The sequence below is a fragment of the Ammospiza caudacuta genome, chromosome 1 (genome assembly GCF_027887145.1).
Source record: "Ammospiza caudacuta isolate bAmmCau1 chromosome 1, bAmmCau1.pri, whole genome shotgun sequence".
NCBI classification, from domain to species: Eukaryota; Metazoa; Chordata; class Aves; order Passeriformes; family Passerellidae; genus Ammospiza; species Ammospiza caudacuta.
The window spans coordinates 1,113,315-1,124,458 of NC_080593.1; the positions used below are offsets into that span (position 1 = coordinate 1,113,315).

The 11,144-nt window shown below is 60.7% G+C and overlaps 2 protein-coding genes across 2 annotated transcripts; both read right to left on the minus strand.

Moving 5' to 3' along the window:
- Positions 1 to 7,254: 7,254 nt before the first annotated feature.
- On the minus strand, positions 7,255 to 9,594 carry CAMP (cathelicidin antimicrobial peptide). The gene is made up of 4 exons (XM_058815893.1): positions 9,421 to 9,594; positions 8,686 to 8,793; positions 8,521 to 8,604; positions 7,255 to 7,397 (listed from the first exon to the last, which is right to left on the minus strand). The coding sequence occupies exons 1-4, from the start codon at positions 9,592 to 9,594 to the stop codon at positions 7,287 to 7,289; spliced, it is 477 nt and encodes a 158-aa protein (XP_058671876.1). The 3' UTR covers positions 7,255 to 7,286.
- A 293-nt stretch (positions 9,595 to 9,887) lies between these two features.
- Positions 9,888 to 10,758, minus strand: LOC131566056 (uncharacterized). Its single transcript, XM_058817243.1, has 4 exons — positions 10,536 to 10,758; positions 10,353 to 10,457; positions 10,196 to 10,279; positions 9,888 to 10,091 (listed from the first exon to the last, which is right to left on the minus strand). The coding sequence occupies exons 1-4, from the start codon at positions 10,710 to 10,712 to the stop codon at positions 9,888 to 9,890; spliced, it is 570 nt and encodes a 189-aa protein (XP_058673226.1). The 5' UTR covers positions 10,713 to 10,758.
- Between the last annotated feature and the right edge of the window lie 386 nt (positions 10,759 to 11,144).

Below are 11,144 nucleotides of genomic sequence, written 5' to 3' on the forward strand. Positions count from 1 at the left end.
TCCGCACCGCGCGGAAGCGGCGGCACCGCCGCCCAATCGCCGTGCGAGCTGCACGTCACGTGCCGCACTCCGCCAATCACAGCGCTCACCGCCCTGCCCGGATGCTGTACAGCCTCTCAACATGGCGGCGCCCAGTGAGCGCGGGAAAGCACCACTTCCGGGTCGAGGCGCGAGGTTACGATGGGGGCGTGGCCTAACGCGGAAGCGCCGGCGCGCGTTGAGCGGCGTGACCACGCCCCCTCCGGCGCGGTTACCATGGTGACCAGGGCGGTGCCGTCGCTGTGGAAACGGGGACGGGCCCGGAGCGGGAACCGGGAACCGGGCGGGAACCAGGCGGGGACACGGAGCGATCCAGAGCCGGCCCCGGAGCTGCTGCAGGGCTGGAGCCAGGCTGGAGAGCTGGGAATGTTCATCTGGAGAGGAGAAGCTCCAGGGAGAGCTCAGAGCCCCTGGCAGGGCCTGGAGGGGCTCCAGGAGAGCTGGAGAGGGACTGGGGACAAGGATGGAGGGACAGGACACAGGGAATGGCTCCCAGTGCCAGAGGGCAGGGATGGATGGGAGATTGGGAATTCCATCCTGCCTATGAAAAATGCATATTTTATGATTGGCTTTTTGCAAATATTAAAATGAATATTATATGTGTTGTGTGTTAAAAAGCAATGCTGTGTTAATTCTCTTAAGTAGTGTGTTAAATACAGTTTTAGGTTATTAAAAAATGTTAAAATAGAAACCATGCTATGTAGGATAGTTTTTTGAAGAAAGGACTCGCAGCGAGATAGCAGCCAGGACACCTAAATCTTTCAGAGAAAGAGAATTTATCGCTCTGTTATCAGCAGAAACGAACTTCTTCCCGTCTCAAAGGCGCTGTTAGGATTCAGAGGAAGAAGTTGACACTGACCAGACAGAATCCTGTGTTTGAATGGAATTTATGCATCATGTATGAGGTGTATGAATATTCAACAGGCCATTGTTTTTAAGGGTTAATCCTCTGTTAACGGGTGTTCTTTTCTTGGGCTCCTGCTGCCCAGAAAAGGAACCCGGACTGTCCATAACTCTTTGTCCCTATTGTCTCATATTGTACTAATTGTCCAAATTAATATTACTCTAATTGTGTTCCTATTTTTATAACCATTTTATTACTATTAAACTTTTAAAATTTAAAAAAACCCAAGTTGTAAGGTTTTCTGTGCTGTTTAGGCTGTTTGGAAAGACCCAGGGATGGCCTTGAAGAGCCGACGCTTCAAAGGACGAGGAGAGACTTCTGATCTTGTCTCGGTCTTGGTGTCTATTAATTGTTTATCTAAAAGATTTTCTTTCAGCCCGACAGAGGTCTGCACAGCAAGTCAGCCATGGGCACACTGCGAGCCCCCGGGCAGTCACTTATCTTTATACCCTAAGTTACGTGTACAATATTTATCATTTCTCCCCAATACCTTCTACCCTTATTAACCGGTGCACTTCTAGTAATAACCAATCCCAAAGTGCCACCACCACCACAGAAGATGGAGGCCAAGAAGAAGAAGAAGAAGAACAGGACACGCCCCAATTCCTCCATCTTACTTCTTTAGACCCCCCTGTACCAAAATCCTAAACCCTGTGTTTTACACTTTAACTAACTTATCCCTTCACCATTCACCCAGTGAATTCCTCCCAGTCCTCATACAGGTCTCGTCTCTTGTGTAGGATCAAAATCCTGCCACCAGACACTTCTGGCAACATTCCAGGACTCCCGAGCCCCCCAAGGGTGGTCTCGGCCTCTCTGCACCTCCATCCTGAGGTGCTGAGATCCCACACCAAGTGATTGGCGTTTTTCACCCTCCCCCTGGATCCCTGGCAGTGCCCAAGGCCAGGCTGGACCCTGGGGCTGGGGGCAGTGGGAGGTGTCCCTGGCCATGGTGTGGAACGGGATTTGTGCTCCATTCCAGCCCAAGCGCTCCAGGATGATCCCACGACGGACCAGCCGTGCTTTTCCTTTCGTATCCGAGCATCCCGGACTCTTTGGGATGGAAGGATCCCGAATCCCATCCATTGCGGCCCCTCTGTGGGACTGGGAGCGGGGCCTGGCTGTGGGAGCGGCTCCGGCACAAACCCAGGAACGTTCCGGAACGAGGAGGGGCAGCTCGGCCCTGGCAAGGGCAAACAAACCCCGAGCCAGATTTATGGGCAGGGAATGTCCCCAGCTCGGGGCCCAGGGTTTGGTTTTGGGTGGGATTTATTGGATTTACTGTCCCTGTCAGCGGTGGGAAACGTCCTGGGAGTCACAACTTCCCAGTTAAAACTCACTCAGTTTTCCCTTTTTTATTCCCAAAGATTTTGTGGCTTTTTGGTGCCTGCTCAGGGCTGGCACGGGCAGCTAAAAATGGAATTTAAATATTTCACATCTCTTTTGAAACTCTTGCTGTTAAATCCTAGGTGGGATCCGTGGGGTGAAGATAGGAATAGCTGAGTTTGGAAGGAGCTGGGGGGATTTTGGAGGAAATTTTGAAGGAATTGAAGCATTTGAAGGGAATCTGGGAAGGAACGGGGAAGGAATTACAGAATTTAAAGGGAATTTTTAAGGAACGAGGCACAGTTTGGAAGGAATTGGGAAAGATTGAAGGGAAGCAGCGAGACCAATCAATCCCCCAAGGAAAACTCACGGAATTTTCCCTTTTTTATTCCCAAAATGGCCTCCAAGGATTTTGTGGCTTTTTTGGAGCCTGCTCAGGGCTGGAGCAGGCAGCTAAAAATGAAATTTAAATATTTCACATCTGTTTTGAAACTCTTGCTGTTAAATCCTAGGTGGGATCCGTGGGGTGAAAATAGGAATAGCTGAGGGGTTTGGAAGGAGCTGGGGGGATTTTGGAGGAAATTTTGAAGGAATTGAAGAATTTGGAGGGAATCTGGGAAGGAACGGGGAAGGAATTACAGAATGTAAAGGGAATTTTTAAGGAAGGGGGCACAGTTTAGAGGAAATTGGGAAAGATTGAAGGGAAGCAGTGAGACCAATGAATCCCTGGGGATGTGTTGGATGTGGATCCCACCTCTCTCCATGGAAAGCTGGAGCTGGCTGCACCTGGAATGTCCCGGGGCCAGCTGGGGTTTGCTGCAGGGCTCTGACTGACACTGTCCCTCCCTGGGGACTTCCAGGTGCCACCCCCGGTGTGGTGTCATTGTCCCCGTGTGATTTATGGGGATGTTTTTCACTGCTGGTGGCTCCAGGGTCACGCTCGGGGCAGGATCCTGGGTGTCCTCCTGAGCTTCCTGCTGCCCTGTTTGCACGGGGGACAGGCCATAAATCACCCCCGGGCTGGAAAACCCCGAGTGCCTGCAGAGAATCAGGGGAAAAGTCCTCGGAGAGCAAAAAAAATAACCCCCAATCATCCCCCAAGCACTGCCACTGTGTCCCCAAGTGCCACATCCACAGGGGTTTTAAATCCCTTCACCAACGGGGACCCCGGCACTGCCCTGGGCAGCTGTGCCAGCCCTTTCTGGGGAAGGAATTGTCCCAAACCCAGCCTGAACCTCCCCTGGCCCAGCCCGAAGCTGTTTCCCCCTGTCCTTGTTCCCTGGGAGAAGAACCCGACCCTCACCTGGCTCAGACCTTTCATCCCCACCACGCTCTGGGCCATCCGCGGCTGTGAAAAACGCCAATCGCTTGTTCTTAAAGTTTTTAAAAGTTTAATAATAATAAAATGGTTAAAAAGAATAGCAACACAATTAGAGTAATAACAATTTGGACAAATTGAATTAGGACAATATGAGACAATAAATACAAAGATTTACAGAGGTAGGGGTACCTTTTTCTGGGCCTCACGAGCCTGAAAAGGACACCGGTTAACAAAGGATTAACCCTTAAGAACAACAGCCTGTTGCATATTCATACACCTCATACATGATGCATAAATTCCATTCAAACACAGGATTCTGTCTGGTCATCAGCAACGTCTCCCCTCTAATCCTGACAGCGCCTTAGAGGTGGGAAAAAGTTCATTTCTTCTGATAAGAGAGCAATAAATTCTTGTTCTCTGAAAGATTCAGGTGCCCTGTGGCTGCTGTCTCACTGCAAGCCCTTTCTGTTAAACAAAGCATCTTACATAGCATCGTTTCTATTTTAACAATTTTTATAACCTAAAACTATATTTAACACAGTACTTAAGAGAATTAATACAGCATTACTTTTTAACACACAACACATAAAATATTCATTTTAATATTTGCGAAAAGCCAATCATAAAATACACGCATTTTTCGCAATGGCCAATATGGGAAATGGATTTGTAGGGAATTCTCCGAGCCTGACAGAAGGCTCACAGTGTGTGATCTGTGTGCAAACCCTGAGACAAGAAATGCTGACTCAGAAATGCCGTGGGGCAGGACAGGCATTGCTGAGAGAGAAATAGAACTAGGAACAAGTTTTAAAGGATGGCCTTGCAAATAAGACTGGATATTTTGGAGAAAAAAAACTATGAAAGATTAAAAAGCAATTTTAGATGATTGGTTTTAAAACATTTACAGCATGGTGTGGCAAAAGCTGATAGACCAAGAAATGCTTATAATGTATTGTAATTAGGAAATAGTTGGATTCTGATTGTCACGGTGTGAATGATAACATCTGTGTTGTCTCACCCTTCGACTGAAAACGGAATAAAATTTTTTTAAAATTTTTAAAGTTGCCCCCTCTCTGGGTCAAAAAAGAGCTTAATCTGGCAGGCCACGTGTGTCACCCCTGTCCGTGTCCTCGCCGTCAGCCCCGGTCACACGTGGCAGGGGGACGCTGACCGCTGTGTCGCTGCTGACCGCGGTGACCGGCACGGTGCTCCCGCTGCCCCGGGCCCTGCAGGGCTGGGCTGGGCTCCTGGCCAGGTTCACCCCCTGCAACGCCCAGGGCAGCTCCCATAAAAGCGCTGGGGAGCAGGAGCAGCACCCAGGAGCGCCATGGGGCCCAGCCGAGCGCTGCCACCGCTGCTGCTGCTGCTGCTGGGGCTGCTGGGGCCGGCTGGAGCCTCCACGCCAGGTCCACGCGGAGCCACGCTGGGACAGGGTGGCACCGCCGTGGGACAGGGTGGCACCGCGGCGTCCTCGTCCCCACCGGGGTCCCTGAGCTACGGGGACGTGGTGGCGGCGGCCGTGGAGCTGCTCAACGCCAGGGCCGTCAGTCCCTTCGTGCTGCGGCTGCGGGAGGCTCAGCCCCGGCCCGGCTGGGTCAGTGCTGGGCTCTGCCTTCCCGGGGAGGCTCCAGGGCCGGGCACTGCTGGATCCGGCCCTGCTCCGCCTGGGGCTGCCCTGTTTTGGGGCTGACCCGTTCCAGGCTGGATTCTTGGGGCAGGTTCTGGCCCGTTGTGGGAGTGGGATGGATCCCTGATGGATCCTGTCCCTTTTCCCAGCCCTCAGACCTGCAGAGCCGGCAGGAGCTGAGCTTCACCCTGGAGGAAACCACGTGCAGGACACCGGGAACGGCCGCCAGCAACTGCAAGAGCCGCTGGCTCGGGGTGAGGCTTCGTCCCGTGGGAACTGGGGGTTATCCAGTGGGGAAACTGAGGCACGAGGGGGTTGTGCTCTGCTGTGTCCCCTCTGTGCCCCACAGGCCCTGACCTGGTGCCAGGGCTCCGCGTTCCTGGAGGGGCAGCAGCCCACGGTGGAGCTCTCCTGCGAGAAGGCCCCGGCCGCGGTGAGAAGGGGCTGCAATGGCTCCGTGTCCCCCGGGGGTCCCCAGGTCCCCTCCTCAGCCCCCCTCCGGGTCTGACCCTGCTCTTTGTTTCCCCAGTTTGGCCATGTCTGGAAATCCAAGATCAAGGATTTCTTTGGCAAGGTCAAGCAGCGTTTCCAGGGCTTGTTCCAGTGCGGTCGGATCTGGATCCGGGACAGGCTCAACCTCAAGGCACCCAAATCCTGAGGGGTGACACTGATGTGTCCCCTCCCTGTGCCCCCCCCGATGTCCCCTGCCTGTGTCCCCTCCCTGTGTCCCCTCTCTGTGCCCCCTCCCTGTGTCCCCTCTGTGTCCCTTCCCTGTGTCCCCTCCCTGTGTCCCCCCCGATGTCCCCTCCCTGTGTCCCCTCTCTGTGTCCCCTCCCTGTGTCCCCTCCCTGCGTCCCCTCTCTGTGCCCCCTCCGATGTCCCCTCTCTGTGTCCCTTCCCTGTGTCCCCCCCCGATGTCCCCTCCCTGTGTCCCCTCCCTGTGTCCCTTCCCTGTGCCCCCTCTCTGTGTCCCCTCCCTGTGTCCCCTCCCTGTGTCCCCTCCCTGTGCCCCCTCCCTGTGTCCCCTCCCTGTGTCCCCTCCCTGCGTCCCCTCCCTGTGTCCCCTCCCTGTGTCCCCTCCCTGTGTCCCCTTCACTGCCAATAAAGGTCCCTGCATCACTCCCGGTGTCACCCTGAGTGTCCCTGTGCCCCAGTGGGGACCCCCGAGTGTTCCCGGACCCCCCAAATCCCCCCGTGCCCAGCCAGGGAGCTGTGAGAGCTGGGAACACCCTGGGGTCACCAATGGGGGTGTCACGAGTGGGGGGCGCTCTCTGGGGCAGGTCTGGGGTCCCCCCATCTCTCCAAGGCCGTGGAGGGGCAAAGGGACCCCCCTGCCGGTGCTGCCACCTCGGGACCCCCCGAGAGCCCCTCCCCAAATCCCGCTGCCTCCCGGCGCTGCCCTGCGTTCCCTGCCGCTGTCACCGCAAGGGGGACACGAGGATGGGGACGGTGCTGGTGACAGAACCCAGGGGCGGCTCCCCCAAAACGGGCACGACACGGGCACCACCGGGCTCTCCTCCCGCCACCGGCCCCTGCAGGGACTTGGAGCCCTGCGATTGTCCTTCCCTGTCCCCAGAGGGTTTGTGGGGTACAGACCCACAGGAATATCGGGGGGACAGGAGGGACCCCTCCAGGGGGCTGCAGCCATGACCCTGCCCCAGCCGCTTTTGGGGGTCCCCGAGCCCCCCAAATCTGCACCCACAATGTCCCTGTCCCAAACTGAGCCACCATGGGGGTCCCCTCGGGACCTGACCCGCCCCTTGCAGCTCCCTGGAGGGCTCACAGTGCCCCCTGTGTCCCCTCCCCAGCTCCCTTTGCCATCGCTGCTGGTTTGGGGGGGACAATGCCACCACGGGGACAATGCCACCACGGGGACAATGACTATGGGGACAGTGACACCCTGGGGATGGCAGTGACCCCTTTTTTGGGTGGGCTCCTGGGGGCTCCCCAGAACGAACCCAAGGGCGGAGCAGCCCCGTGTCCCGGCCGTGCCTCAGTTTCCCCGTGTGACAGAGACAGACAGGAGGACGCGGTGCCCGCACGGCCACTCCCGGTGGCTCCTTTATTGCTCAGCCCAGCCCCACGGAGCCCCTCAGGTGCACGTTGAACTTGACCTTGGGTCGGAAGCGCCGAACCTTCCTCAGGAAGCGCCCGAAGCGGCCGCGCTGGATCAGAACCGGCTGCAGGGGGAATGGGGGGCTCAGGGGTGCGGGGGTGGGGGAATCCCCCTTGGGAGCACAGCCGGGACCCCACCCAGGGACCCCGCAGCTGGAGACCCACCCAGGGCCCCGCACCAGGGACCAGATCCCACCCAGGGCCCCGCACCAGGGACCGGATCCCACCCAGGGCCCCGCACCAGGGACCCCATCCCTGGGATCCCACCCAGGACCCCACCCAGGGACCCCATCCCTGGGAATCCACCCAGGACCCCATTCCAGGGACCCCATCCCCAGGATCCCACCCAGGACCCCATTCCAGGGACCCCATCCCTGGGAATCCACCCAGGACCCCACCCAGGGACCCCATCCCTGGAAACCCACCCAGGGCCCCGCACCAGGGACCAGATCCCACCTAGGACCCCATTCCAGGGACCCCATCCCTGGGAATCCACCCAGGACCCCATTCCAGGGACCCCATCCCTGGGATCCCACCCAGGACCCCATTCCAGGGACCCCATCCCTGGGATCCCACCCAGGACCCCATTCCAGGGACCCCATCCCTGGGATCCCACCCAGGACCCCATTTCCAGGGACCCCATCCCTGGGAATCCACCCAGGACCCCATTTCCAGGGACCCCATCCCCAGGATCCCACCCAGGATCCTGCACTAGGGACCCCATGCCCAGAATCTCACCCAGAACCCCACACCAGGGGTATTCCCCACCCAGGATCCCACACCAGGGGTATTTCTCACCCAGGACCCCATTTCCAGAGACCCCATCCCCAAAATCCCACCCAGGACCCCACACCAGGGACACCACTCGTGTCCCCACACCAGGGACCCCCTACCTGGGACACTTGGCACCCCATATCCAGAATCCAACACTTGGGACTCCACTCGTGTCCCCAAGGCCAGACCCCACCCAGGACGACCCACCTGGGGCCCTGCACCCCACACCCAAACCCAGCACCCCGCCCATGGGACTGTGCACCTGAAACCCCCCACCCAGGACCCCCCACCCTCCTGTGGAGCCACCACGGGGCAGCGGAGCCCCCGGGGTGTCCCTTTAGGGGGATGCGGGACCCTCAGGGACCCTCAGGGACCCTCGGGGCCCTCCCCTCCCAGCCCGGCTCCCCCGCTCACGTCGGAGGAGGCGTCGGAGCAGCTCAGGTCGATCTCGGGCTGGTCCTGCCGGAACTGCACCGGCCCCGAGCACTCCTTGATGGCCTGGGGGGACACGCGGGGTCAGCCGGGGATGGCAGCGGGGCCCCGCGCCCCCTTCCTCCCGCTCCTCCTCCTCCTCCTCACCCCGTTCTCCTTGAAGTCGCAGTCGTCGGGGTTGGCGCGGGCGCTGGCCGCGCACTCCGTCTCCATCATGCTGAAGTTGAGTTTCCGCAGCGAGCTCAGCTCCACGCCCTGGGGACACGCGTGGGGGGCAGGTGACAGCAGAGGGGTCAGCAATGGGGTGGCGCTGGGAGGGGGTCACCAGTGGGGTGGCAGTCACTGGTGTGGGCTCAGCGCCGGCGCTGAGTGGTGACAAGGGGGGGGATCATGAGGGGTGTGCGACAAATGGGGGGTCACGAGTGGGGGGCACTCACGAGTGGGGTCGGCACTGTGCAGCCCGAGTGGGGGGACAGGAATTGAGGTCATGGTCACAAATGGGGGGTCCCGGGTGGGAGACACTCACGAGTGGGGTACCGTGAGTGGGGGGACAGGAATTGGGGTCCTGGTCACAAATAGGGGGTCCCGAGTGGGTGACACTCACTCGCGGGTCGGCACTGTGCACCCCGAGAGGGGGGACAGGAATTGGGATCCTGGTCACAAATTGAGGGTCCCGAGTGGGTGACACTCACTCACGAGTCGGCACTGTGCACCCCGAGAGGGGGGACAGGAATTGGGGTCCTGGTCACAAATGGGGGGTCCCGGGTGGGTGACACTCACCGGGGCGGGCTCAAGGTCGGGCTGGGCAGCCCCGATCAGGCACCACGAGCGGGGTGGGGGTGTCACCCGTGGGAGGGGGGGTCCCGGGTGGGGGGCACTCACCGGGCCGGGCTCGGGCTCCGCGCTGAGCAGCCTGAAGGCGTTCTGCACCTCGGGCTGTTGGTTGTAGGAATCCACGGCCTGCGCCAGCGCCTCGGGGTACGAGAGGGGCGCCGGGGCGGGGAGGGCGCAGGCGCCCCCCAGCACCGCCAGCAGCAGCACCCACGGGCTCGCCATCGCTGTCCCCACGGCCACCCCCGCGCCCCTTTTATCCCCACGGGAGGTCGGGGACCCGCCCCGGGGCTGCCCCTGGGGAAACGCCCGGCCCCAAGCCGCAGAGCGGCCGTTCTTTTGGGGGGGCCCCCGTGTGTCCCCGTGATGGGCGGTGGCATCCGCACCCCTCGGGGTCCCCTTGGCCAGGAGCCGCCGGGTGGTGACACGTTGCCCGTGTCGGGTGGGTGCCCGCGGGGTTGCACAAGGCCAGAGTTGCCCCATCGCTGTTGCCCAAGCCGAGGGTGCCCCCCAAACTGTCACCCCCCAAACTGCACATACGCACAGGCCCGAGCCCGAAATCTCTTTATTGCGGCCCCGCTGGGGACTGGGGGCGGCGGGACGCGCTGGGAGGGGGCCGAGGCCGCGGGGGGGGGGCCCGAGGATGATGATGAGGAGGATGATGAGGATGAGTGACCTGGGCTGGTGCCAGGGGAGCGGGGCTGGGCGCCGTCACCGGGCTGCTGCGGGGAGAAATAAAGGGGAGATTTCACTCCAGAGCCAAAAAACCCCCCCGAAGCGACGGGGACGCGTGTCCCAGCCCGGGATGCGCTCCCGGAGCCCTCACCGGCTCCCGGCCGCACTCCACCATCGAGAGCGGCACGTCGGGCAGGAAGGTGAACACGGACACCTGGGCCGAGCAGCGCTGCACCTGCGGACACAGCGGCCTCAGCACACCGGGGACCCCCCGATGCCCGGGTTCGGGGCTCCCGCTCCCCGCTCACCCTGCCCGGGCGGCCCCGGCAGCCGCGGGGGTCCGGGGCGGGCTTGGGGCAGGGCGGCTGCCGCGCCGTGAAGTTGATGCTGAAGTGGGTCCCCCAGTCGAAGCTCTGCCGGGAGAGAAGCTCCGTGGGGCCCCGCACGGCATGGTGCGGGATCGCGGAGCACCCCCGCACCCCTTTTCCTACCGTCCGGGCCACTCCGAGCAGCCGCAGCAGCCGCAGCTCCTGCCCGTGCGTCTCCAGCACGGATCGTGCCAGCTCGCGGGGCGCGGGCACGGCCGGGGGCACGGCCGGGGGCACGGCCGGGGGCACCGCAGCGCCCGCCGCCCCCAGCAGCAGCGGCAGCAGCAGCGGCAGCGCCATGAGCCCGCGATGAGCCCCGGAGCGGGCTCGGGCTCGGCTCGGGGCCCCCGGCTGCGGCTCCATCCAGGGTAAACAGCGGCCCCATCCCGTGCCCCCCGCGGGAGGGGATCGGCTTCCCGCTGTTTGCCTTGGCCCGGTGCCGCGGGGAGCGCGCCTGGACCTGCAGGGGATGCGGCGATGCTGGAGCTCGGCGGGGCCGATCCCCCTCCGCGGCCCCTGCCCTGTGCCTGCTCCCAGCTCCTCGGAACGCTGCTCCTCCTGAGCCCCTTCCCTATGCCTGCTCCCAGCTCCTCGGAACGCTGCTCCTCCCGAGATCCTTCCCTGTGCCTTCTCCCAGCTCCTCGGAACGCTGCTCCTCCCGAGATCCTTCCCTGTGCCTTCTCCCAGCTCCCTGAAACGCTGCTCCTCCCGAGATCCTTCCCTGTGCCTTCT

Coding starts and splice junctions, on each gene's coding strand:
- CAMP (XM_058815893.1), bottom strand. CDS start 9,594: ATGGCGAGCCCGTGGGTGCTGCTGCTGGCGGTGCTGGGGGGCGCCTGC. Junction 8,794..9,420: donor CGGAGCCCGAGCCCGGCCCG/GTGAGTGCCCCC, acceptor GCGTGTCCCCAG/GGCGTGGAGCTGAGCTCGCT. Junction 8,605..8,685: donor GCGACTTCAAGGAGAACGGG/GTGAGGAGGAGG, acceptor GTGTCCCCCCAG/GCCATCAAGGAGTGCTCGGG.
- LOC131566056 (XM_058817243.1), bottom strand. CDS start 10,712: ATGGCGCTGCCGCTGCTGCTGCCGCTGCTGCTGGGGGCGGCGGGCGCT. Junction 10,458..10,535: donor TGCTCGGAGTGGCCCGGACG/GTAGGAAAAGGG, acceptor CTCTCCCGGCAG/AGCTTCGACTGGGGGACCCA. Junction 10,280..10,352: donor GCCGGGGCCGCCCGGGCAGG/GTGAGCGGGGAG, acceptor CTGTGTCCGCAG/GTGCAGCGCTGCTCGGCCCA.